We start from the raw sequence: 27,003 nt of genomic DNA on the forward strand, positions 1-27,003 counted from the left end.
GCCTATCTGCATATTTCGTTTGATCCATTACTTTTGGGACACCCTGTATGTGTATAGAAAATCTGATGAAATTTGAAAATAAATATAAATGAATACAATTAAAAATAAAATTCATTACAATAAAATAATGTTAAAATTGAAATGACATTAAGGGACGGCTTACCAACTTATGTTGGGTGTCAAAAGGGTTACCACATATCAAAGGTCAAAAAGATCCTCACCTTTTCGTTAGATTTATTTGTTACTTTGTATTTTTAATTAGAATCTGAGTAGTGACAACTCTGAAAAAAGTCTTTATTTTTTTCAAAAAAATAAAGCATTTACAAGAAGTGTTAAAATCTACAGTTCGCAAGTTTTTAAGACTTTTAAATTGTAATCATTCTCAAAAAGGAGGTACAGTTCATTCTCATGATACTTAAGGTTCATGTTTAAAATTTCGAAAGTAACATAATTGCTGATTTCAATACGGTATCATTATTGTTACTTACTTTTTGCAAAAACCCACACATTTTTTCTAAACCTAAAAAACACCCTTTTACATGAAAAACATTTTTAGACTTATTTTATTCGTAATTCCCATAGCAAATACAACATTTTTTAAAAAGTTCGTAAGATTATCATTTATACAATTGATTTAAAGGACATATGGCGGGTTTTCCTTATTTAAAAAAAAGTCATGTGTGCAATTCACACGTGGTAGAAGTGAAACCTTAAAAAAAAATGTTCTTTCCTATTTTGTATTCTATCTCCTTTAAATACCTACATGTTTTTTATACACTCCTGCTCAAAATTAACGCACACATTTTTCGTCTGAAGTTATACCCCTGCATCTTATTTTAAAAGGCTTTAAAATTCTTTGGTGCATTTTTTTGTGTTTTGTTATTGTTTAGCAAGTCGAAAAAATGCTAAACTGCAATAGTATGATCAACCAAAAAAAAAGATAAACCAAATTTAACAATTCAAGGTCTGAAAACTGATTATAAAATAATTTTTATTTTTAAAAAGAAAAATTTTAAAAAAATGGAAGCGGGTGACGGTTCTTTCCCATAATTGTATGCAATACTTGGTATAGTCTCCTCTAGCGCATATGACAACCTGGAGTCGTTTGTCCATTCCACTAATTAACTTTTGAAGGTTTTGTTTTAACACTTCTTTCACTGAAGTTTTCAGTTGATCAAGACTGCTTGGAGGTGGATTTCGGTCGCGAATGCATCTTTTCAATATTTCCTACACATGTTCTATTAAATTCAAATCCAGATTTCGGTGTGGTTAATCCGAAGCTGGAATATTAAAATCTTGAAGATATTCTCAAACTACTCTAGCATGCATTATCGTGCATCAGACTAAACTGTGGACCAAATCTAGGGGTGATTGGAACCAGATGCTGTTCGAGGGCATAAGTCAAGTATTTTTGGGTACTTAACTTAGGTCTAGAAAGGCTCGCTAACTCCGTAGGTGTTGTAAAGCACATTTAACTCGATGAAATTTTATGACTCTTCTTTAAAAGGCTCGCGGGTTAACAGACAGACTTCAGCAAATCTCTCCCCAAATCTTCCCGACAAACATATTATTCCATACCTTTAATTTAAGATCACTATTGTCGCATTTGAGAAAATAACCATGATGCTGTGGCATAAAGTAATAGCAGGACTTTACTTTAAAATAAATAGGATGTGCGTTAAATTTGAGCAGGAGTGTATGACAACCTATATTAATTTTATATCATCTGAAAGCTTATTGTTTCAGCTCGAAATATTTATATCGTCCATATCTATACAACATCTACAAAAAGAGCTTATTTTTTTTAAACCAAATCACTTTTCATCAAAAAAGCAAAAAAAAACAATCTTTTTTCTCTTTTAACAACATTAAATATATTTTTTTAAATGACAACCTATAGTAAATTTTATATCATCTGAAAGGTTGTTTCACCTTTTATATGACGTATGAATCATATTTCTACCATGCTTAGAAAAAAAAATAAGAATTTTTTAAAACCAAATATGTCGAAATTTCAAGCTGAGATTCCGGTATTTCCAACACTGGTCATCGTCAACAGATCTCTACACGTGTTTTGAGGTATTTTTCAAGTTTTTCAACTTAAGATTGTGTAACTTGTAGAGCTCGTACAGTTAATTGTGATATATCAAATGAAAGGTTAGGTTATCAGCATGCGTATTAAAGTTAAATCAAATTTGTGTGTGCACTAGATCAAAAGATATAACGTGTGTAGAAAAAGAACATTTTTTTACCGTTATCTCAGAATTTTGAATATGAAATTAATTGAAATTTTGTACATTTATATTTTATTTAATTACCTATTTACAGTACAAATTTCATTTATCTATCTATTAAAACAAAAAAGTTGTAACAAGTTAAATGTTCTCGTCGCGTTTTCGTTTCATCTTGTTTCAAATCACTACGATACTAAAGAAGTTTTCACTTCAAAAAAAAAAAAAAAAACACCTTTTCACCAAAAAATATTTTTGTAGACTTCTTACATTCTGTCTGTAGTAAATGAAACATTTCCAATTTTCACTGTGGTACAATTTTTGCAGTTTCTTTTGGAGTTATGTACCTATGTATTTCTCAATTTCATCTTAAAAAAAATACGCTTTCATTCGAAATAGTTTTGTAGACTGTTTAAATTCTTAATTCTTGGTCAACGAAACTTTTTCAACAAGTTTAGAAGATAAACAAAATGTATGTCAGCTGTTATTCAACCATTCTTCCACATAACTTAAACCTTAAAAAAAAACACCCTTTGACCAACTACATTTTTGAGGAATTAATAGATTCCTTGTGTCTGCTTATAGTTTTGAAGTTAATGGAATAATGTAATTGTTGTACATTGTAAGGCTAATAAGCGAAATTTAACTATAAAATTTAAAAATAAATGTGAAATTGCTTTACACATGGGAGGTGTTGCGGTATTCATGTTGTAGTTAAGGTTTTAGAAACCATTACATGGTAGAAATTAATGAATATCAAAAATCTATCCCGAGCAATAGATTATCAACTTATTATCCGTATAACAAGATAAATCGAAAACTGTCTTTTTTTTCTGTTTAACAAGCATCAAACGATTGAAAGCCAAAACATAATTTTTTGTTACCTTAATTTTGGCAATCATGTAGCCTTGAACTTCAAAAACAAGTACGTGCGACCTAGTTGTACACTTTATTTAGTATAAAAAAAATATTATTTATAATGAATGCTTTTTCAAAACGTAAAAAACTACCTTGCGGATATATGTACTTTGTTGCCAAGGAAATAATTTTATATCTGTGTGCAGACTTAAAAAGTGGAAAATCGTGACGAATGTGGGAAATACTTGTATAATCTTGGTACTATGGATGTTAACAAAATGATTGTGCTTAGTAAATGACTTGAGGAATTATGATGATCGAATGTAAGTTATTGCAAATTTTGTTTCTATAAAACGATTATTGTTATGTTGGTAAATGTATGTAGGTACTTGATGATTTTTTTGGTTTCCTGGAAAAATGTGTCAGTAGCTAAAAATGTAGTTATTATTATATTTTAGAAAATTTATAAGTAACACTGTTATCAATATCATTTTCAAGAACTTGTTAAAACATGAGGCCCACAATCTTCTGTACAAAGTGATTTGTTAGCGCGTAAACACTTTAATTACTTCTGATTCTAGTTCATAAATATCGAAAAAATGAAACAAATTTCTATAGGAACAAATCAGTCTTAAGTTCTTATAGAAGAAGGTTTCGCCATAGGACGACCTACAATCATCATTATATCTACCTACTAGTTGAGAGTAATATTTTCCTAAAGTGCTTTAAGAAACAGTTTGCACATGGGTTGCGTAGCGATATCCTGTCAAGGCATAGGGTTGTCACTAATTAAAGTTTGCTTGAGTTTTTTCAACTAAGTTACCCTTAACAAATGTGAAAGCAAGACTATATAACACAAGACTCTAGCTAATTCTTATTTCAATTTAAACATTTAATAACTTGTACAAATTTGTTTAAAGATATATTTCGTTGTGGAACATAATCTCAGTGAAATTCCTTGTTTCTCTTAAACTTCACAAATTTTCTCTTATTATTAATAAAAGTAAGTCATTTGCTATTATAACTGCATCCAATCAGTTAGGTCATATCAAGTCATTTTGATTAAGTATAATAAGTGACTATAATAATGACACCTATCATAATTTCTTACGAAACGCTTTATACAATTTAATTTGAATAGCAAATAGGTATGCAAGTATGTATTTTAATGTTAAAAACACTCAACAAATTAATTATTATACATTTTTTTGTTTTGTTTTTTATGTTGAAAAAAAAAGTAATAACGAATTAAAAGGTTTATATGAAAATAGCCCAAAAACAAATTCATACTATTCGTTGAATTCAGTTAAGTTATTCTCACAAAATTGATCATAATAATTACGAACACGAATGTGTAAAAATGCAGATAAACTGCGAGAAAAAAAGGTTATACTCTTTATAACATGGAATAGGCTCTCAACAAATTGCTTGAAAACGATATTTTTATCTCTCTTTGAATTGTCTATTTTAGTCACGCTATGGTTTTCCATTATGCGGTTGGTCGATTTTTTTTTATTTTACATGCTAGGATATACAAAACAGTGCAGTTTAGTAGATTAGGTCTGATTAAATTGTATAACTTCAAATATCAAATTAATGAATTATTTTTGGCTTATTTGTAGTTAAGCACAATTTGGATAAATTCATGCCGAACCAAGGCCTTTACTCTGTTCAACAAAAATTGCTGTATACATACATATGTATGTATGTAGTTTTCCATGCGTAATCTTGAAAAAGGAGCGGGTCAAAATTCTGGCTTCAAAATACTGCTTTTTAAAATTCTGCTTTTTTAATGAAAATTCTGTTTTTCAAAATTCTGATTTTTTCTTTTCTGTTTTTCAAAATTCCAAATCCTTTTTAAATTGTTTGCAGAATCGAGTAAAACAGAATTTTGTAAAGCAGAGTTTTGAAAAACAGAATTTTGAAAAAAGAATTCTGACCCCGGCAGAATTTTGACCCAACCCTCTTGGAAATAACGCAACGGATTTACTTCAAAAAAAATTTAATTTTTTATTTATTTTTGATCAAATTTTTTGTAAAAGTAGAATATTAGCTTTTTTAGAAAAGTTTACAACTTATCATGAGTAAAAACTTAAATTCACTGTTTTAGTTTAATGAAAACCATCCTTTTGTCATGTCCCCCTGGATTCTTTTGGTTTTCAGGAAAATATTAAAAATTAAGTTATTAACAGAAAGCACGAAAATCCCAATTTTTTTTTAGAAATAGTTGGATAAAAGTGTGACTAATCGGATGAACCGCACTGTATCATCTGTTTCGTATGTTTTTTTTTAATCTATCTATGTATCTTCCGAGTTCATTCGTTTGTTTTGATGGATGCATGTTTTACTAACAATCCAAAGGTACTACTTTTTTTGGTAACTATTTTACAATAATACAGTTTTTCACTTTAATTTGTTTTTCTTTATACCTATTCAAAGAAATGTCCACAAAAGTATTTCATTTTCTGTTTTACTACCGAAAAGAAAACAATGTATTCAGATTCTATACTTTTTTGTTTTGTTAAATTTTTGCTAAATAAATAGATCCTAATTCTGAGCGATTAGAAGCCATTAGCATTATTCTGGTCAGGTATTTGGATCAATTTGAAGTAGGCCTACAATGGTGACATAGACCAATAATCTGGTAAATCCCTTAAAATAACATAAATAATGTCCTGGTCCAGGCTGGGGCGCACTTAAGTCTCAGTTCACAGTGTTTTCGTATTTATTTTTGCTGAAATGTTAGTTAATTCTTTATTATTACAACGAAGGGTTGTTGTACGTATTTTTAAATTCATAGTAATCTCCTTTGGATAAGCGCACATAAGTATTTGTAAGTCGTGTCCTTTTTATTGAAAATATATGTACAAAAGTGAATAGGTCGCATAATCGCGCTGTGTCCCGTAGAGATAATAATAGCATATGTGTGTTTATATTATGTATATGAGTGATGATGATGAATGAACAATAGATGCTGCTCACTTATTAGTGTGTTTTTTTTTGTTTCTTTTCTTTCTTATACGAGTATGACAAGTTGGCAAAAATAGCATCCGTATATCAAAGATTAATTTTGGTACAGTAAATAAATTTGAAAATATTTTTGCGGGAACAAATTGTGTATCAATTTATTTACTCAGAGGGGTGTCTTTATCAAATAGAAGTACCTAATACTTACAAATACAAAGAGGCGTTTATATCAGGGCTGTGTTATTATTATCAATTTGTCAAGGAGCTAAAAACTCGTTGGCACTGTCATTATTAAAGAAAAAATGAATCTTCACGAGAAGGTTTATGAAGAATAAAGTATCTAAGCCTTTAAATAAAAGCAAAAATAGTTTTCTTTAAAAAGCGGTTACCGAAACAATAGTGTATCATTTTCAACTCTTTGTTGCTTGCCGATAAGCTCTCAATGCGAAAAAAAACCTAAAATTATTTAATTTAAAACTCCACTTCATACACTTTTAACAGTTAAAGCTTGAAGATTCAAAAGATTTTTTGTAAATCTATGAGTACACGATATGCATAAACCGCAATGCAACGAAAAAATGGTTGCAAAGCTTTTGAATACTCCTTGTACCAGGGCTGCAAATCTTAAATAACAATAAGGCTTAAATAACTTTAAGTAACTATAAAGGCTTAAATAACTATAAAATGCGTTTCTAACTTTTCTGCAAATCCTATCAACGTTTGCAACCATTTCCGAGGTTTTTCAAGCTGCAATATAAGGGACAACTTGGTCGCACGTACTTTCTCTAATAGTAGAATATTAAGACGTATTTTGTGAACTTTTATAACGAAATAAATCTCGAAAAACAAATTTTAAAAACATAAAAATCAGCTTTTTATACTGCGAAAATATCATTTTAAAAGGTTTTGATCTACAAACAAATTATTCCAATTTATTTCATATCAAAGTTTCTAAACAAGTTTTGGTTTACAGATATAAGTTCGCATTGAGCAGGCCTGTATATTAAGTTTAAAAAACTATACATATATTTTTTAGAATTTCGAGAAAAAGCCAAGGTTAACAACCCCTTGCCAAAAAAATGCATTTTTAAAAATTTCCTCCAAATTTACCGAGTGAGACATCAAAAGAAAAGTCTCTTTAAGCTCTATTCATAAATGAAAACCAAAAGTTTCTTTTAGGTCTGGTTGCTGAGTTATTTGCATCCAAAAATTTTTTTTTGTTGCATATAAAAGCAGATATCTGCGAACCAAAGTCTCGAAATAAGTTTTGGTTTACAGATATGATTTTTGGCATGAGGACGATTTTATTTAGGGACATGCCCTAGTGACTTACAACTCTCAATCATTCCTGAAAAAAGTTCGAACATTTCGCGGTTTTTCTCGCACCGAGGTATCAGCACCAGTCTTTCAAGGATTCAAACATGGTTTTAAGTTACTGGTGTCTATCCTAACAACATCTCAAAAACCAGTACAGTGCACTTATTACTTACACTTTGCCAAACAGTTTTGTTTAAAACTCATTTAGGTTTTTTTTCGTTTTTCAAGAGAAACTTTTCGTTGTTCGTTGCTTTAATAAGAAATACTATTTTAGGCCATTCAAAATAGTTAATGACTTCGTATTGAGTGTTCTTCTATGAAATAAACAAAGTCTAATGGCTGTCCGTCCACCCTTTCGATCCGTATTTATAAAAATACACATACACAAAATTGCACACAAGGCCATAAGGATGTTATTATAATTTTTTGTTTGTCATACCTACTTAGTTTAGATTTATGTTTTTATTTTAAAAGTCTAAAACTAACCAATTATTAAGTTTTTATAGAATTTTAAAAAATTGCTTTTAACTAAAAAAGTCACAAATAAAGAAAAAGTGCTAATTTTTAAAAAATCTGTATTTCTGTCGTTTCTTGACAAAACAAAAAAAAGTGCATATTATCAAAGGATTTTACCTTTACTTTATTTTATTAGTACAAAGTTTGGAAGTACCGGGTTCATATACCAAATAAATGCCCTTGATTTAGTACAAACAAAATAAAATCCTCAATTTTTTAGCATTTTTTTCATTGATTTTAGGTAAGAATTTTGTCAAAACTAATTTTTAAAATTTTGTTACTTGATAGAAAATGTAATTTGTAATGAAAAGTATCTTTGAATCATTTCAAAGTAAGGCTTGGTTTTCGAGTTAAATCAAAAAAACTGAAAACCGACCAGTGTTGCCGTTTTCTCAGAAGTGCACCAATGAATTTAGTAACATTTTTGGCTGGAGTATACTTCTATGCCAAGGAATCATATTCAGCAATAAAAACTCTTGAATGAATTTGTTCCATTGAAAAGGGTCTATTCAATAAACTTATAAATATAGCAAAATTTTTGAACTTATGAAAGCAAAGTCAAAATAAAAAAAAAGTTTTTTTTTAAATAACAGTTTAACATGAACATAAGAAACTTAAAGGAACACGTATTGTTCAAACGAACAAATCAAAAGAACACTCCTTCAAAAAAATTCCTTCAAATTACCCAAAGAATTTCTTTCGTTCCTTTACAAAAATCTACATGAAGCTATACATTTTATGTGAGGCGTTTGCACCATCTCCATTAAAAATATCTTATTTCGGCGCCAGCATTAAATTTCCTACGCGCACTCCCCACATCATCTACACCACAAGTCACAAGTTTTATTTTGTTAACACTTTCCATCGCAGCCAGCAGTAGTTTGTTGTGTTTGTTGGTTGGGGCGAGAGTATCTTTGCGTAAACAACATACATCTACTCACTTATAACGGTGAATTATTTATGCTTAAATTACAGTGAATAAATTTTAATATTCCCATGTTGAATTAATCAGTCGCAAAAAGGCAATCTACTTGAAGCAAAAAATCAATTATATGTAAGTAACAAAATGTACATATATCTTTACAAGAGTTGGGCTTGAGTTGAGGCAAACAAGTTTAACTACTTTTAATCACCATCAGGAATGGGGTGTAACTATACAAAAAGTATAGATATATCTAATATCAAGTTATATGATCCAAGTCACCAACCAGAGAATGACCTAAATTCCTTTTTTTTTTTTTTTGTTTGGTATAATTGCACACAGAAAGCAATAACCAACCCTAGTTAAAGTAACAAGTTACAATTTGGTACAGCAGCTATCTCTGGTAGATGAATTAAAATAATGACTATCGAGTCCCAAAGAAACTTAACTGCCAGACAAAATTACGCAACGTGAGATGCCGAAATCCAATTAATGCAATCACTTAATGTGTCCTTCAGATATACGTTCTGCAAAATCCAACCAAACCACTGAACTGGCCAGCAGCGAGTCAGCGCATGGACTTTAACGGATTCAATAGGATCATCTGCCGCTATTAAACCTGGGTAATAATATTTTCACGAAACAGCACTCTGGCCCGTTCTTTGCTCTTCATCATCTTTATATCTTTTTTTTTGTCTTTTTTTCGTAACTAAAGTTTTTTTTATTTTTTGTGGTTTTTTTTCGGCAATATCAGTCGGTGTTAGTTGGAGTAGCTTCGCGTAATTATCTGCTAACTTTCAGTCAGTTTAATATTTATGATGGAAGGAGCTAACAGCCAACAACCAAACAACCAAAGAAAACACTAACAGCCAAGCTCCATTAACGTTTTTCGTTATTTTCGAAAAAACCTCACTCAACTAAATGAACTTTTTCGCGTTCTTAATGAGTTTTGTGTGTGAGTGTGTTTTTAATTTCGGCTCGTATACGTTTTTCCAAGGAAGAGAAAATTAAAAAAGAACCCTCAACTCGCTCCTCATACTCCTTTTTGTGCCATCGATCGTCTCATTGCCATTGCCATCATCAGTTCCAGGCCAGAACCCCGCCGTAGAACCCATCATGAACATCATTATGATATATAGAGCTATCTTCATTGTGGCCAGAGTCAATCTGCAATATCATTGATTTTGCTGGGGCAGCCGGTAATTCGTCTTCGGAGAATTCCCACGCCACGCCAGTGTTTGGCTTTTAAGACACAAACGAACGGACTAACGAATTTTATGGCGGCTACTTTAAAACTCGTTGAAATACTCTTTCATGTGAGTGCGGGTTTTGTTGTGTTTTTTTTTTTGTTTAAATAATTTATGAAAGTGTGTGTTGGCATATGTACATTGTTTATGGTATAAGTTTGTGGTGGGTTTAAAAACACACCCTTTCTTTAATGCAACTATTTCAAGTAGAGCACATTACAACCCCCAAGTCGTTGCAATTACTCTAGAATCTAGATGACAACGTTATGGGGTGCTCCATTGGCGCTGCAGAAATATCTTTCGCCACCATGCAGCTCGGTTGTTGACAAAAGTGGGTGCTTAATTAAAACTGACGAGAAGTTAATAACTGGGAGCGGAGCGCTAATTGAAGAAACTCCCTTTGAGTACTATAGAACTTATAAGGTGGTGGTGAATAGAGTACACCAATGTTTTCCCCCTGCACTCTATGCCCGCATATACATAAAAGTAGCCCTCGCCAAACGAGTCAAGAACGATCGAATGAAAAATCGTTTATGCAGATTGTCTGGCTCGGAATGTGATTGGGAAGCAGTTTCGGGTAAGTTAACAAACTTCCAGTTGCAGTGTTCGGCAATAGGCACCATCGGCAGAGACCACCAAATGGAGTCATTTTATATGGGATGATGATGTGTGGTTGAGAGAGAGGTTTGAATAAAGTGCTTAAGGCTTGAAGTTTTTGGGGGTTAAACTTTAATGTTGGCCGTTGTACAAGCAATTAAAATGCATATACAGGGCCAATGTGCAAAGTACTTTGGCACAAATTGTTCTGGCCCATATGAACTTTGTTCAGCGGAAGATTGCCGATGAGATTTCCCGCACTTACCCTTTACCTATAAACTGTGCGACTTGGGCAAGTGCAACTTTATGGTTCGCTTAACATGGTTCCCGGTTGTTGTAGGAGAGTTTTTTTTTTTTTAATAAAATGAGTGTGCTCATGTTGAACGCGTGACGGGGGCCGACGGTAACAAGTTACACTAACGAATGAGACCACGACTACTGGCTTCGCATATCCAACTTTTTAACGAGGGTGATGGTTTTTTTTCATTTCATTTTGTTTTGTTTTATTGTTGACTTTTCCTTAAATGGAATAAATAATATGGCAAACCGCAACCCACAATGAATTGTTCGTGTAATAATACCTTTAGCATATACACAAGAAGGAACACACCATATTTTTCAACAACTCTGGCCCGCCTTCTGTTCTTTGCGGTAAACTTCATCGTTAAATAGAGGTATAGATATGATATTGAAAAAATACTCGAATTGAATAATATGAAGAAGAAGTACCTATGTATGAAATATGTACCACCTTTTCGTTTCTTTTTTTATTTTTTTTGTATGTTATTTTTGAAGAGCTCCAAACAATTTATGAAGACAGCAACCTAACTGCAAGTATAGAAATATTCAAAATTTGATTATTTTTGTATTCAATTGTACAGTTTTTTTTTCTATAATGCGTTCTAATGTTTTTGAGCTCTAAAGAATTTAACCAATTATGATCTTAGACGATTTTTTCAAAAATTTGAATATTCAGACTATAAAGATTTTTTTCCCTTAACACAAAGTTCTCTAAGGTCTAAACAAAATTCAAGGCGTTACATGAGTTTAATCTAACGGTAGTTATCAAAGTTTCGTATACCATCCATCGCTTGGTAGATTAGGAGAAGGTTGCTTTCTCTTCGCAAATTGGAGATGAGTTTGGAGTTGAGTCATCTTTGCTCTGAGCTTTGGGGGCATTTCGTTTCAGAGGCACCCCGAATAAAAATGGAATTCCGCCTCACCACCGCTGCACCACGTCTTCCACACCATGATCAAAAATTTCTAAATCGTTGCACCACCGCCGCACCACGTCTCCACCATGATCAAAAATTCTATTCTCGTACTTATATACAAATTGTCAGTTCGTACTATAAACATGACTTGGTGGTGATTTAGGCGTTAGACTTCTAATTGAAAGTGCTCTGGATACTCGGGTTTGAATCTTCTTCTCGTCGGTATTTTTTTTTTATTTTTCAACAATAATTCAAAATTATGTATCATGGTGCAGCGAATTTTTCACACAAAATGAAATGGTGCGGACGTGGTGCAGACGTGGAGCGGCGGTGGTGCGCCGAAATTTACCGTCAAACGGCGCGGTCAAGTTTTTTTTAATACATATTTCTTTTAAAAATTCAATTTCTATTTTTACTCGGGACACTTTATTTTCGGAGCATGTTGTCTGGCACTTCTTTGAAAGTAAGTGTTTGCTGAAAGAATATTCTAAAAAACAGCTCATTCAACTCACAATACTGTCTCCCATCGCGTCTGGTGTGTTCTTGGAGTAGGTATCTGGTTCTGATGTGAAGATTCTGGTGTCTTCGAAGATGCGTCTGGTGTCCTCTTGGAGTATCTGGTTCTGATCCGGCTCGAAGGACCCATGTGATAGCTCAATTAAACTTGTGGACTGTAACTTTATAAGTGTCTTTTTTTTTTCGTTTAACTTTATATTTATACAATCTTAAATCTAAGTAATTCAAGATTACCCTTGAATTACACAACTGTTCGTTTCTGCATTTTTCTTATTTTGCGGAACTTGCAAATGTAGTTGCTTGTAAGATCCGCATTACATTTTATTCTTTGTATTCTTTATTTATGTTTGTCTAAACAATATATCTGTAGCTGATATCTCAAAAAGTTTTTTTTAAAAAGTGTTAACAAATTAATCTTCTTTATTCATTCTTTAAGCGACAGTTTTGAAGATAGCTACACCTTTTTTCATATTGATATGTCGCAGTCCTACCGGTGCAGATATGCATATCTTCCAACATGACTATCGTACTTTTTGGTTTAAGCTGGAAACAGTTCTTCTTTGTTCTTTTCTTACATGGTCTTAATATGAGGAGAACATATCGAGCTTCTACCGTCAAGCGACTTTAACATCAGCGGAAAGAGAGTTAACAAAGAGTTTCTATTACTTTTTGCTCTAAATATTATTGGAGACAATGTTGCTTTGTAGATTTTACTACTTGACTTTTCAATATTGAGAAAACCTATCTTTTCCTTGCCTCAGTAGATGTAGCCTCGAAGATTCCGTATAGCTCTTACACGATCATATCGGTTCGCTATATCGTATCTAGTATTGAAGTGAAATTGCCTCTCGTATAAGCGAGTATTTCTATAAAGCTGGAAATTTTTCGAAACGTTTCCGGAAATTTTTCGACGCTACGATTGCGATTTCTACAGTCGCATAACCCAAGAGTTTGCATTCGCATGCACGCTTAATAGAAAGCACTTGGATTTAACTGTGCATCATCGGTTGATGTTATTTGCCTAGATTTAGTCGCTTGTTACGACAAGGCAGATATTTTAAAAGAAAATCTAAGTCTAGCTCAGCCCCAGTGCTTACACACAGTTTAAGTATTATTATCTTGAAATTTTGGTTATTAAACTTTTGTTTCGTTTTTGTTCAAAATAACTAAGATGTAAGTATTAACTGCTGTTTAAATTTTTACACAATTTAAGTTTTTTTCTCAGAAGGAAAAAATATCTAATAAATTATCACAACTTGGTAACCTCATCAAGAAGCATTAAAAATTTCTTGTCGGTTTTTGTTTGACTACGACGTGGCATTTACTCAGTTTCAAAAGAAACTTCAATATTTATTCGATTACCTTGATGAATGTTTCATGAAATCGATTTAAAATACACCCAATTTAAAAAAATATCTATTTTGGCTCCATTTATAGACCGTAGTATAGCGCCAGGTTTTTTGATTATTAAATCCACACATACTGGTATATTATATCCAAACTTTAACTTAAACGAAATGAAATTCATGGGAACTGAGAGAACATCCGATAAATTCGGACAGGTAATTAATTCATTCTTTTCCAATGTAATTACGAACCAAAACTAATCGAAGTATCTTTTTTGTTTTTGAAAAAAAAAAACCATAAAGACGGTGTGTCGGCTACTCTTTTGGTAGGAAGCCTTATCTCATCCAGAGTGTCGGCGATGTTGTTTAGATATGATACACCTGACCACACGAGGTAATGGAAAATGTCTTTCTTGGTGATTTATACCTTTTTGGGTGCATGCAGGCGCTTTGCTAATTCACCCGAGTTGTGTGTCCCGTCCCAAATCCCAATTCAAATCTCAGCCATCTCAAACACACACTCAAAGCAACAAAGTTACACTCTGCCGAAAATCTCACACGTCTAAAACCGAATCGTAAAGATATATGAAAAGATCAAATAAGCCGTGGGGACCAAACGTAAGCGGTGGTCCCTTGGCGGCCATGTATAACAATAGATGAGTTGTCATCATTTTCACAGCAGGCACCGGCTAAGCAGGTCACTTAATGAGCACAGTATAAACTTTGGAAAATCTATATCATCTATTGACCAATTTGGAGGAGCGTGTTTTTAAGATTTATCACACAATAGAACAAGGGCGCGGTGCGTTTGATTTGAAAATGAACCAACAACAATAAAAAAAAATGCATCGCCATGGCCCAGACAGACGAGCGAATATGATGGCGCCGGTGGTGTTTAAGCTGCATGTGCATTGTGTAGCAGCAAGTAACCTTGATCGATTAATCAAATCAAATGGGTGTAGTACGCCTTTAGTATACTACCGACTGACCAAGCTAGAACCGGCATTATAATTGGACCAATTAAATAGCCTTAACCACTCACTGAGTTCGTGCACGATTTCGTGAAAGATAGAATAGTGCACCATTGGGATGCGTTTGGGTATACATATATCGAAACCTGGGGGAGCAACCTGCTTGTGTCTATCCTTGATGCATTATATACCTACAGTCGGCCATCTGCATAGTGATTGAAGTAGATTGGTTAGTGGCTATGGACATAGAATTTGGTGCACTGTAATAGGTATAAGCCAACGTTGGCGTATTAGAGTGGATACCAATTTATTGTCAGTCATTCAGCTACCAAATGATTATGTGCTATGTGGCAGTTACATTTCTTCAAATTGCATACCTAACTCGTAAGATAACTATAGCTTCAGTGTGCTAAGATTAAAACAAGGAAATGGCCAATTGTTTGAACTTGAAAGAAAGTATTGAATTTCAAGAAAGGTCAACGTTAAGAAAGCCTTCTGGTTTTCTAAATTAAAAATTACAAAGTGTTGTAAAATGTCAACAAAGTTGGCTTTTCCTAATAACAGATAGAACAAGAAAAATGCTATTACCTAGTTTTTTAGTCAGATTATGTTTTGAAGAAAAAGTTTTTGATGTAATTTTGAGGTGCTGAATGTGAATCTGAAGTCTTTCAGAATTTCAAACTAAAATAAACGTTTTTTGTTACATTTTGGTACTTTTTAAGGCCATGCCATAGCATACGATTTTTAGGTACTTTAAATGTCATTTAAATGAAACCATTTTGACTTTCCTGAAAAAAGTTACATATGTATTTCCATTTTTTAATTAAATATCATCTGTTGTTTTCAGTATTTAATGAAACATAACCGTCAACTCTTTTAACTCTTTATATGTCAAGATCGTATATTTTAAAATTAAAAACTTGCCTTGAATAAATATAAAACACGTATTTTTTAAATAATCAATAGGTCCGTTCCACACTCAGTTTGAAACCGCCGAATTTAGTAATATTTGGTTATTTCTGGTCAAACTCTGTTCCCAACTTCAAAAATTGACAAAGGAGAATGGGCAATTTTGTATGGAACTTGGACGTTCAGCGGCCAAGAACGATTTTGTTATTTTTTGATGAAGTTAAGTCTTACATACATTGTGCAGAAGTTTTATCCTTCTAACCCTCTTCACAAACCGATAAAATGCATTTTTGCATTTAAAAGTTAATGCAAATTGTCTCAATGTTTAAAATTGAACGTGTATTTTAAGTGCAAGATATGATAATCTGTCATTTTCCCTGAGCCTGAAGACCTTTATCTTGGATATCCAACCAATAGAACCCAAAATATTGGCCTTTTAAAACATCAATTTCGAGTCTATTTTAAGACTTTTTTCTCAATTTTTTATTTGTTTTTTCCTTTTGAAAACTCAAAAACAAAATCTTGAAGTGGTTGGCTTAAAAAGATTATATTTTGAGTTCCATTGGTCGGATATTCAAGATTGAGGTTTTAAATCATAGAAAAAATGACATAAAATCATATTTCATAATTTAATTAAAATAGTAATTCAATTTGCCCTTCGCATATTGCTCGATGCATTAACAACACTAATATTGCAATATCTTCCATTCCAAATGCTATACAACGAAACGGCCATAGTAAAATTTTTCCTACGTTATAGTTCTTTCATTTGATACCAATTTCATTACTGGCCGCCAAACGTCCAATATGCCCATTCTCCTTTAGAACAAAGAATTTCTTCCGGCAGAAATTTGAGTTCTGTCAAATGAAAAGTTGACGTATGTCAAACAAATAAATAAAGAAGAAAACAAATCGAATTCTAATGATTTTTAAATTGAATCGCGTTTACGTGTTTTTTTGCTTAAAAAAAGTGTTAATGTTTATAGAATTAAGCATAAAATATGAAATTGTGTTGTATAATGGTGTTCAACTTGTTCCAGACTTTTTGGCAGTCTTTTGTAGTTTTATTTCCTACTGAGAGAATTTTCTCCCAACTCTCATTAATTTGACAAATTTCCAAATTGAGTGCACAAAAAGTCTGGAATGGAACAGACCTAATATTTCTATTTTTTAGTCATTTTTTTTTTTTTTTGACATTTAGAAATCAAAATAAAAAGTGCAAATTGATGTTTTCAAGTACAAAAATGCAAAAATTCAAATAAAAAACTATTTTATTTTTATGCCCTTTCCGAAAGTCTAAAAAGAAAAGAGATTAGAGAGAAAAAATATATTTTCCGAATTTCTAATTTTTGTGGGCATGGAAACATATTTTCAAGAAAACCAAACTTTCAAAATAAATTGCCAATAAAATACTTGTAACACTTTTTCTGTGAAATATTTTGTAGTATTTCGATAAAACAACATTTTAAAATTAAATTGTAAAAGAGAAAAGAAATTTACAAGGTTCGTATGTTTTTTGTTGGATCTTTTTTGGCTTCTTACAAAAATTTCACATGGTAATATAAAGAGTTAAAATAACTGCACGGTGATACAATTTAGCATGAGTATTTTACTTGTCAAGAAAATAATGAATCAAAAGAGTTCATGCGAATTCCTATATTTGTGTTTTTATTGTTGAAGAAATAAATATATGAACAATAATATTTTTCAAAAAAAGACTACTTTTATGAAATTTGGTAAGAATGTAAAATTTATCGTGAAAATCAAAACTTAGAAGTCTCCATAAAAATCGTTACAATGAAAATGAATTGCTATGAAATGATGCATAAAATACCTCCATTATTCCAAAATAAAATATAGATAAGTTGTAAAACCTAAATTATTCATTTGAAAAAAAAAAACAACCTTTCGGCTTAGATGCCTAATGCAACACTCAAGCTGAATTTTATATAATATTTAACAGGGTGCTTCCGTACTAATTAAAACGCAAAAAAATAAAATAGACTTTCTTTTATTTCATATCCCATGGTTATAGTTAGATACACCGTTACGCCAGAAGTAGAAAATTGTACGACCCCTTAACTTTTTCTCATCTAATCACTTACAAACAAAAGTGTTGTAAGCCACTATGATCCACGTTATGAGATCAAACTTATTGCTGACTTTATTTCTCTCATCTTTAAATATTTTTCTAAAACTCCTACCCAGAAAGTTTATAAATAAACAAACAACAAATTTCATCTCAATTTTGTGTGTGCAATTTCTTAACTGATCATATTTTTATTTATATTTAAGGATCATCCCGGATTACGAGGAACACCTCTCGCCATGTTGGCTGCGCAGTGTAATAAACTGTCAAACAAATCACCTCCACCACTAGCTGACGCTGCAGTCGGTAAAGGATTTCATCCATGGAAAAAAAGCCCTACCTCATCATCAGGCGGTGGAGGAGGCAACACCCCAAGCATCGGAACTGGCCAGCACTCACCATGCAGCATCTCCACATCACCAACAGTAACCTCAAGTATAGGAACATCTGTTGCCAGAAGCCTCCCGTCCAGCACCATCAACACAATGGTCAATATTACAGCCAGGTAAAATTTCTCTGCAAAATTTTCAAATTCAATTGGTCCCGGTTACAAATCGGAAAATTAATTTCAGCCTTTATCCTTATAGTCGACCGATAACATCGTCCTGTTCAGCAGTAACAAACCCCTCCTACGGGAGTGATCTATACTTTCCTAGTGCTACCACTTCACCCAGTGTGGCCGAAAACCATCACATGCATCAGGGATTACTCGGCAAAGTCGAAGGCACTACTTTCGGATCCGTTTATTCGAGGCATCCATATGATTGGCCATTTAATGCGGTCACTGCATCGCATAAAGCTGCCAGTGAGGGCGTTAATACAGGCTGGTGGGATATGCATAGTGCAGCTGGCAGTTGGTTGGATATGGGTGGTGCTGGCATGCATTCCACCATGGCAAATTATGCAACCGCAGGTTCGGACTACTCATCGTTGACACATTCGCTTTCAAATACAGCTCACCTCTTGGGCTCTGGTCAGCATTTGCTACAAGATACATACAAAAGCATGCTACCTGGTCAAGGAGTTGGTGGTTTTACTCTACCTCATTCATCGCCAGCCACTGCTTCCGGTCAGGCGGCCACCCCATCAACCCCCTCACCACGTTCACAACGAAGATATGCCGGCCGCGCCACATGCGACTGTCCCAACTGCCAGGAAGCCGAACGCCTCGGTCCCGCTGGCGTCCACCTACGCAAGAAGAATATCCATTCATGTCATATTCCCGGATGTGGCAAAGTCTACGGTAAAACTAGTCATTTAAAAGCACATTTGAGGTGGCACACTGGCGAACGGCCATTCGTGTGCAATTGGCTGTTCTGTGGAAAAAGATTCACGAGGTCCGATGAGCTGCAACGTCATCTTCGGACACATACAGGTGAGAAACGATTTGCTTGTCCCGTGTGCAACAAACGGTTTATGCGTAGCGATCATCTCGCAAAGCATGTTAAGACACACAACGGTCCAAATAATAACATAAAAAAAGGCTCTTCAGAATCCTGTAGTGACTCAGAAGAGACCAACCAATCTGAAGTAATGCACCATAGCAGTCATCCAGGCACCCCCACCCATCAAACCATGAACACTGGGATGTCTCATCATATGGGTGGCTCGCCAGTCATGCAACAGCATCAGTCTCAACATCACCACCATGCACCAAGTCCCAATATGGATCATCACAATCAGATGGATGTTAAGCCACCACCTCCCATGGCTTGAGGTTCAATTGGGCCCTTCATCTTTGCTGCCAACCAAAGTAGTGGAGTAGGGTCCTTTTAAAGTGGCTTCTTTCGAATGCCCTATATCCTTAATCTAGCATAAGAAATCACAAATCGTAATTTTCCCCATCCCAAAATCACAAACACACACACAAATTACAAAAATTCAGGGTATTTAAAAAAAAAGATGAAAAATAGGTATTTTTTTTGTCTGCCTATGTAAATAAATAATTAATTATATTAAATAAAAAAAATTTCAATATAAATGTCAATATCATTTAGCTAAACCAAAATTTTTATTTAAATAAAAAATTTTAATGGGTTTTAATAATTGTAAATATAAAAAATATTGTAAAATAAACATCATCTATTTATACAAAGGCTCTGTTCTTAAATTATCTCAAATTATAAATTTTTAAACAAATATAATTTTAAATTTAGCTATATTTTATTATTTAAAATTTTTAATTATAAAACAAAGTCCTTGTGTAAATAATAATTAATTGAAAAAAATAATAATTAACGCAAAGATAATAAAATAATAATAAACAACATTTTTTTCTAGAACACTAAAATTATTATAAAAAAAAATAAATATTTATTTAATAGCGTTTGATCATAATTAAGTACAAGAGTATAATGAACGTCAAATTTTATCTTGAATGAAAATGCATTTGATGTTTTTTTTTTAGCTGATTGTTATAGAAAAGATAAGTAAACGATTAAATGTTGAGCGAATAAGAAGACAAAGTGAAGAAGAAATAAAAATATAACAAAATTCATTTTTATCCCAAGATAAGTAGAATAAATTGAATAAGTGTAATTATTAAAATTCTTTATTGTGCATAATGTTGAACAAAACAAATAAAATGAAAAAGGTTATTATCTTACATAAATATTTTTCTTCCATAATTGAATACAATTTTTTTTTTGAAATATGATTTGCATGTTTGGGCTGAGCTGTATTTTATTTTTTATTCTAGGTATTGTACGAACATTGCGGTTGTAGAGGATAACATTTTTTGTAGGCACCTAAGTGATTTCGTAAAAAAATTATCTCGCATTGATCTGGTAATATTAAATGAGTCACAAGAGCTGAATATACCTTATATTGGAATCCTAATCCTCGTTAAATTATGAGATTTTGAAATATTGCAATATTCAGCTAAAAAAAGTCATACTTATTTGTGTTTTTATTGTTTTCTTAAGAATTCTGATCTCAAGACTTATGGAGGGTTTTGAAATGACCGATTTAATGATTTACTTTAGCTGGGGTAATGAATTTCAAATGCTGGCTTATATGATTTGTTTGACGGTCTTAAGTCTCAACTATTTATATTTTACAATTGCAATTCAAATTTTTCTGAAAGCTGAAAACTTAGGAAAACGTTTCAATATGTTGGAGTTGAAAATCATTTCATCAAAATTATTTAAAAAAAAAATTTTTTAAATGGATGGCTTGCACAATAGTGAGAGAGTGATGGACTAAAACTTATTTTGTGTTTACATAGATTTTGTTCCATTTTACCTCAAGTTAAAAAAAAACTTAATCGGGACAAGATAAGGCTTTGAATTTTTATTTTTGATTCTTATTTATTTGCAATCATCAAACTTTACTTATTGAAATTAAAAAAAAAAATATGCAAATATAAAAACAACTAAGGCCAAACTAAGGCTGCATACAAGTTTTAAAATATGCCTTTTTAAATGGCGACTTTAAATTTAATGGAGTGTGAATAAATTTGGGACTAAATGTTTTATCAAATGAACTTTACAAAATTTGGAATTGAAATCCTTCACTGACTGCACTTTGTTCAAAAATCTGACTTTCCTCTGTTACTTCAAATAGAAACAAGAACTTTTGATGAATTTGAGAGTAACTGAGACAAGTTACTACTCCAAAATTCATATAAATGAATTTAAGTTATTATTCCTAAAGTTCTACTCGAATTTTTGTAAGCACTTTGTGAAAACAAATTTTCGATTTAGAAATATTTCTACAATCTATGATCTACGTGAAAGTATTTTAGTGCATGAGAAGTCCGCTAAACTTGATAACTACCATTTAAGATTAAAAAAAAAAACGAAAAACTGTCTTTGGAAACCAATATTATGTATTTTCTAAAATATGAATCATTTTTAAAATATCACTTATTTTATTACTCGCTGTTTTACTAATAAATTATTTCGTATGTTTTCTGGTGCTTGCACCTTATTTCATGGAAGTAGAAATAGACTTCATCACAGTACGAATTTTAAGCTCCTTTTAGTGATAACTGGTTAACTGGTTTGTCAAATTGGTATATTACACCTTATATTTTTATGGGAATAAAAATGGAAATGTTTGCAAATCTTTAAAATCTAGGCAAAAACCGTTGTGCAACACAATTGCGATTTTCCTAGCATCGTCACATATGTGGCTTTTAAATTTTAAGAAGGAAAACGTATTTTTGTCTCGTAATTTCTGCATCAAAAACTATGTTTCGGGAAAAAGTGGATTAATTTGGTTTTTCGAATGGATCTTTAATTTTTGAATTTTTTCATTGCTCCTTATTTATGAAAGGTAGTTGATAACAATGAATGACACCTAGGTTTTCAGTACTGAACTGTAGGTAGTGTCTGAAAATAGTTTATTCCCGGCTGAGTAGTTTTTAATTGAAAAAATACCTTGAAATCGCAACTCATAGCTGCTATTTTCGACACAAACTCTTTGTATCAAAAAATATGATGAGAATGTAAGGAAAAAGGAACTGACACGTATAAACTTTTTTTTAAATGCAAAAAATGTTAATAATATATTTAATAAATATGAATATCAGAATATGATATGAACATATTCACTTTAAATATATTTTTACAAAATCCAAGTTTTTGAGACACAAAACCTTCCTCTGCGTTTTAAAATAAAAATGCAACCGAACAGTTGTGGAGTTTCTTTAACATGCCTGCTAAAAAGTAGTTTTGCTAGGAAAATCTCGAGATCGATTATATATATCTATGAAAAGTCTAATTTCTGAGAACAACTCTCAAGACCAATCGTCACCGAAAACTACAAAGACCTATGTATATGAAAAAACGTACATTTGAGATACATATGAAGAGTTCAGACTAATAATGGGCCAAGGCCACTCCTCTACAAGTTGCATGTTTTAAGGTTTAAAAAATTAAGTGTTTCGTTTTATCTTATATAGAATGAAAGAAACAATTTTTTCAAAAGTTCCTTTAATTCCTGAGAAAGAGCTTTTTAATGTTCTGTTCGAAACACAAATTTCAAATGGACTTGATCCATTATCATTCTGAACGTCTCATTATGTATTTTTAACGAAAACAAAAGCTTATTTGACTTTGTGTTCAAATACTTTTATTAAATTCTGTATGATTTATGGAATTCTACGACTTAGTCATTCGGTTTATAAATCAATTTGGTAATAATATATGAAATTTCAACATCTGGCATTTTGTTTATTCCTTCAGCTTGAATGTTTTTTTTAGATGTCGAAAGATATCACAGGGAATGGCCCTTCGACCATATTTCTGCTACCCAGAATTTTCGTCTCAGTCACTAGCCTTAACATGTGCAACGAAAGTTATAGCAATAACAAACTTGGAGTTCTTCACAATGCACTTAGTATAAATTGAAAAAGTTCCCAAATTTAAAAACAGGTTTTTTACCTCATTTTGCAAATAAAATTTGATGTGTATTTGGTCTTTTTGTCGTCATTTTTTTAGTATTACTGAAGCTTTTCGTTTTTTAATCAACTCAATAATTTGAGCTCATAAAATCAAAATAATAGTCAATAAATTGAACCCCTCGTTTGACTAGTTGTCCATCACGTTATGAAAATTAGTAATTATTAAATTAAATTCCAAAAATCATTAAATTGAATTTGAATTCGATAAAACGAAAATTTATTTAAGTAAATGACTTCCTCTTGATTTCATTCACCGCATTCCATCTAAATAACAACTTTCAATTTTCAAATGAGAAAAGGGCAGAAAGTCAAAGTCCCACAATTCACTCAATAATCGAAAGATAAATCACCAATCCCCGAATCACAAATTTACTTAGGTACGTGCTTATGTCATGTCGTGAAAATGTTCTGCTCCCATCGATGTTTTTTTTTTGTGTTTTGTGACGACGCAAAACTGTCAAACAAACCACCCCCTGTTGGATTTTATCGTTCAATCTGTCTTCAATTAAATATTTATTCTTCCTAATGATAAACAAGAAATTGCATTTCATCCCTCCGAGACGATTTAAGGATATGATTTTTTTTGATAGCCCCATAAGAATTGAAATTTTGCGGCAATTCAAAATATACCCCCGTGCCCAGGCAGCCACCCACAATCTTTCATCTGGCAAACCATTATTTGAGGGTGAATGTGATGAACACATCGAACATCAAAACTCTTAGAAAGAGGGTGGTCTCGTGAAATATGCTTCGAATTACGATGTAGACGTATATACGAACTGTGGAGTGGAAGTTATTTAAGCGACTAAATTGTAACGCCGCCGACTGGATTTAGATTTCATTACTGGGATTTGTTTATACGCTTTGCGAATTTATTGTGACGAGGGTGAATCACTGGGGTGTTGTTCAAAATAACCCTCTTTTTTGGTTTTCTGACTGATGCGGAATTCCTCACTTGGGGGCTTGTCTTTATTTGACTTTTAAATCACCTTAAGTAAAGGTGAAGTATTAAACGTCAAAAGTTGGTAAGAATTGAAATAACTGCACCATTGAAGGTTAACACCTGTTTAGGGTGATTATAACTGGTTAAGGTAATTTGGGTTCTAGGTATAGTTAATAAGCTCTATGGGTGCAGTTAAACAACTTTATTGTTGTCTTTCTTTTAAGCTTATTGCAAACACGTTTAATTATCCGCACTGCCTCCGAACACTCCGCATGGATGCTGATAAATATTTTAATGAAAATTAAATTTATTGCTTAAAAAGACACAACAATGGAATAAGAAAATGTTTGTGGGTGTCATGGTTACATAAACACCCGCTGTTTTATACCCAAACCGCACACTCGAGTCTCGCTCAAATGAAAAACTCAATGAGAAAAACTATGTCCTGACAACATTTTTGGCATTTGTTGAGAAAAATATAAATACGTAAGTATAAATTTTTTGCTCGCATGGTAAGGACGGGTCTGATTAATGATACCAAAAACACCATAAGGAGAATAGAGGCATCACACAACACAATTTCGGTCCCGGAAATGCTCATTTCTTTTTTATGCTTGCGGTCCTTGAATGCTGTAGATAACGTTATTCAGGTTATTTTCACCCATCAGATTTATTGCTATCACGTTATTTATGTCCCCTTGAAATTTCTGGTATCTTGAAGAGTTAAATACCATTCACCAAACACCAGGGAGTCGACAGAATGTGTATTTGTATACGTACAAACGTACATCTGGGTTTAGAATGCGTGGCAGAAGATCGACAAAAAATAAAACAATGTGTCACATAATTAAAACATCAACACCAGATGATAATGACGATAAAGTGCCTCATCGACTTGGGTTTCTTTCTCTCTCTAAAGACTCACAATGGATTCACATATTGTAAACATGGGTTTTTTTTCGGCTTTTTGGAAAATTAATTAATCAATTAAGTATTTTTTGGTTAATTATTTAAAGTTGGTTTTTGACGGAGCATCGTCGAGTAAGAGAGTGTGAGGAACGATCGGGGGTAGAATCAGTTGTGATATAGTCAAAGGTGCGTTCAATTCAGACATCTGGGAATCGATGTATAGGATTAATGTTCCTTTTTACAGCTGTAACTTATGTAAATAGATTCGAAAATAATAAGTGATGATATTAATGTTTTGTCTCTTTATTTAGAAATATCTCATTTTTCTTTAATTTGCTTTTAATTGAAAATAAACGCATTTTTGTATGTGGTTATTTGTTTTTATCTTTTTTTATTCAAACACAGCCAAAAATAGAATAGGTATACAAGCAGCCAATAATGAGAAAAAATATACATTTTTATCTTTAATTGAACGCTGTTCAGGGAAAATACCTATTTAGGCTAGGCCTCTTTACTTTCGCGGGGAATTTAATTGCTATTTTGGTTATTTTATTTACAAACTAAGAAGCTTTTTGCCACTGTTGTTTAGCATTTTTTTTAAAGCCTTACTAAGTCATAGAAGAAATTTTCGTAATTAGTATTAATAAGGATTAAAATACTAACGTGTTAGAAGTGGTTTTCATATTTTAAGATACATGGATTACTTACATATAATTAATTTCCATGAGCCTGATTGGGGAGCTACATTGCTACAAGCCAACAAGCCAGTCAGCTTCCAAGTTTATTCAGTTGGATTTTCATTTCAGTGCACCTTCTAAAAGGTGGTCTTCTTCTACTACACAGCACCTCCGGATTCAAAGAGTTTCCGAGCTGGAAAAATGTTCTTCATGTGCGCTACACATGACCTAGCCAGTCATTCTGGTGCACCTTTACTCATATGGATAGCTAATATCATCTACAGTTCGTTGTTGTATCTCCTCCACCAATCACCATAAAATCTCATTAAAACAATCCACCTTTGTCAAAATGTAGCGGTACCTGAATTTGATGAAGAAAATTATAAATACAAGTAGATAAAACCGCAAAAGATCACAACAATTTAAAAAAATTAAAAACAAAACAATGTTTAAACTTTTTTAATTTTATTTTAAATGCATTTCGAGCTTGCTTCGACTCATCATCATCAGCAATACACTTTTAATTTAACAAAATAAAATATAATCAAAACAAAAAATTACAATAACTTTTCTGTGTATCTATAAAAATTAAAAATTAAAATGTTACAAAATAAAAAAAATAGCTATTACATTCACTTCTTTACTTGTTCTGACTATCTGATCACTTTTCAATGACACTTTTAAATTTTAGTGAGCCAAAAAAAAGGCATTTAGTTTTAAAAAATCCCATTTTAAGATTTAAAAGCATGTTAATTGTTTAAAAGCCCTTCGTGAAAACAGCCATTAGTTTTGAATGGGATAAGAGCCAAGAAAATGTTTGTATCCCTATTTTACAAAACGGTGACTAATGCCATTTACATAAGATAGGCTACAGTTAAAATTGACCAAGAAAACCCCACATGCTTAGCAAGGGTAAGAACCTAAACTAAACTGGTCACTGTGGTGTATGCGTAACATTTTTTTTATTTAATCATTTAATCTTTAATAGAAAAAAACATAACACAGGCTTGCGCCACATTGTGTAAACTATTATTGTGTATATATGTGAATTACTCAACTGCATATATGTATATTTAAAATATAAGCTTATAATATTTCAGAAGACATATTGGGTAACAATCAAAAATAAACTAATTTGTTCTGATGTTTTTCAAAAAATAAATTAACAAAAAAATATACAACATCTATGAGTATTTATCCGGAACGAAAAATCTTTAAAGACTTTTAAGAGATGCACGTGAGTAACCAAGATCAAGAAAAAAAAGATCAAATGGTTTTGTGGCAAAAATCTTGTTGACCAGTGTTGCTTACGCTGAGAAAAGTGAAGCAATGTTGAATTTTCATAAAGACAGCACAGTTAGCTCGTT

General features: G+C 32.2%; 1 protein-coding gene across 4 annotated transcripts in view; it reads left to right on the forward strand.

The window, feature by feature from the left end:
* The window catches only part of LOC129908908 (transcription factor Sp9), a 63,289-nt gene extending 43,488 nt beyond the window's left edge, over positions 1-19,801 (forward strand). For 2 of the 4 annotated variants that reach the window (XM_055985740.1, XM_055985738.1), the window contains exons 2-3: positions 17,907-18,205; positions 18,273-19,797. In XM_055985740.1, coding sequence (XP_055841715.1) covers positions 17,907-18,205; positions 18,273-19,416 — 1,443 coding nt within the window. In that variant the 3' untranslated portion in view covers positions 19,417-19,797. Of the gene's footprint in view, positions 1-17,906; positions 18,206-18,272 lie in introns of all 4 variants that reach the window. The other 2 variants (XM_055985741.1, XM_055985739.1) reach the window with 2 other exon arrangements.
* The last annotated feature ends 7,202 nt before the right edge of the window (positions 19,802-27,003 follow it).

Source organism: Episyrphus balteatus, chromosome 2, assembly GCF_945859705.1.
Source record: "Episyrphus balteatus chromosome 2, idEpiBalt1.1, whole genome shotgun sequence".
Lineage (NCBI taxonomy): Eukaryota > Metazoa > Arthropoda > Insecta > Diptera > Syrphidae > Episyrphus > Episyrphus balteatus.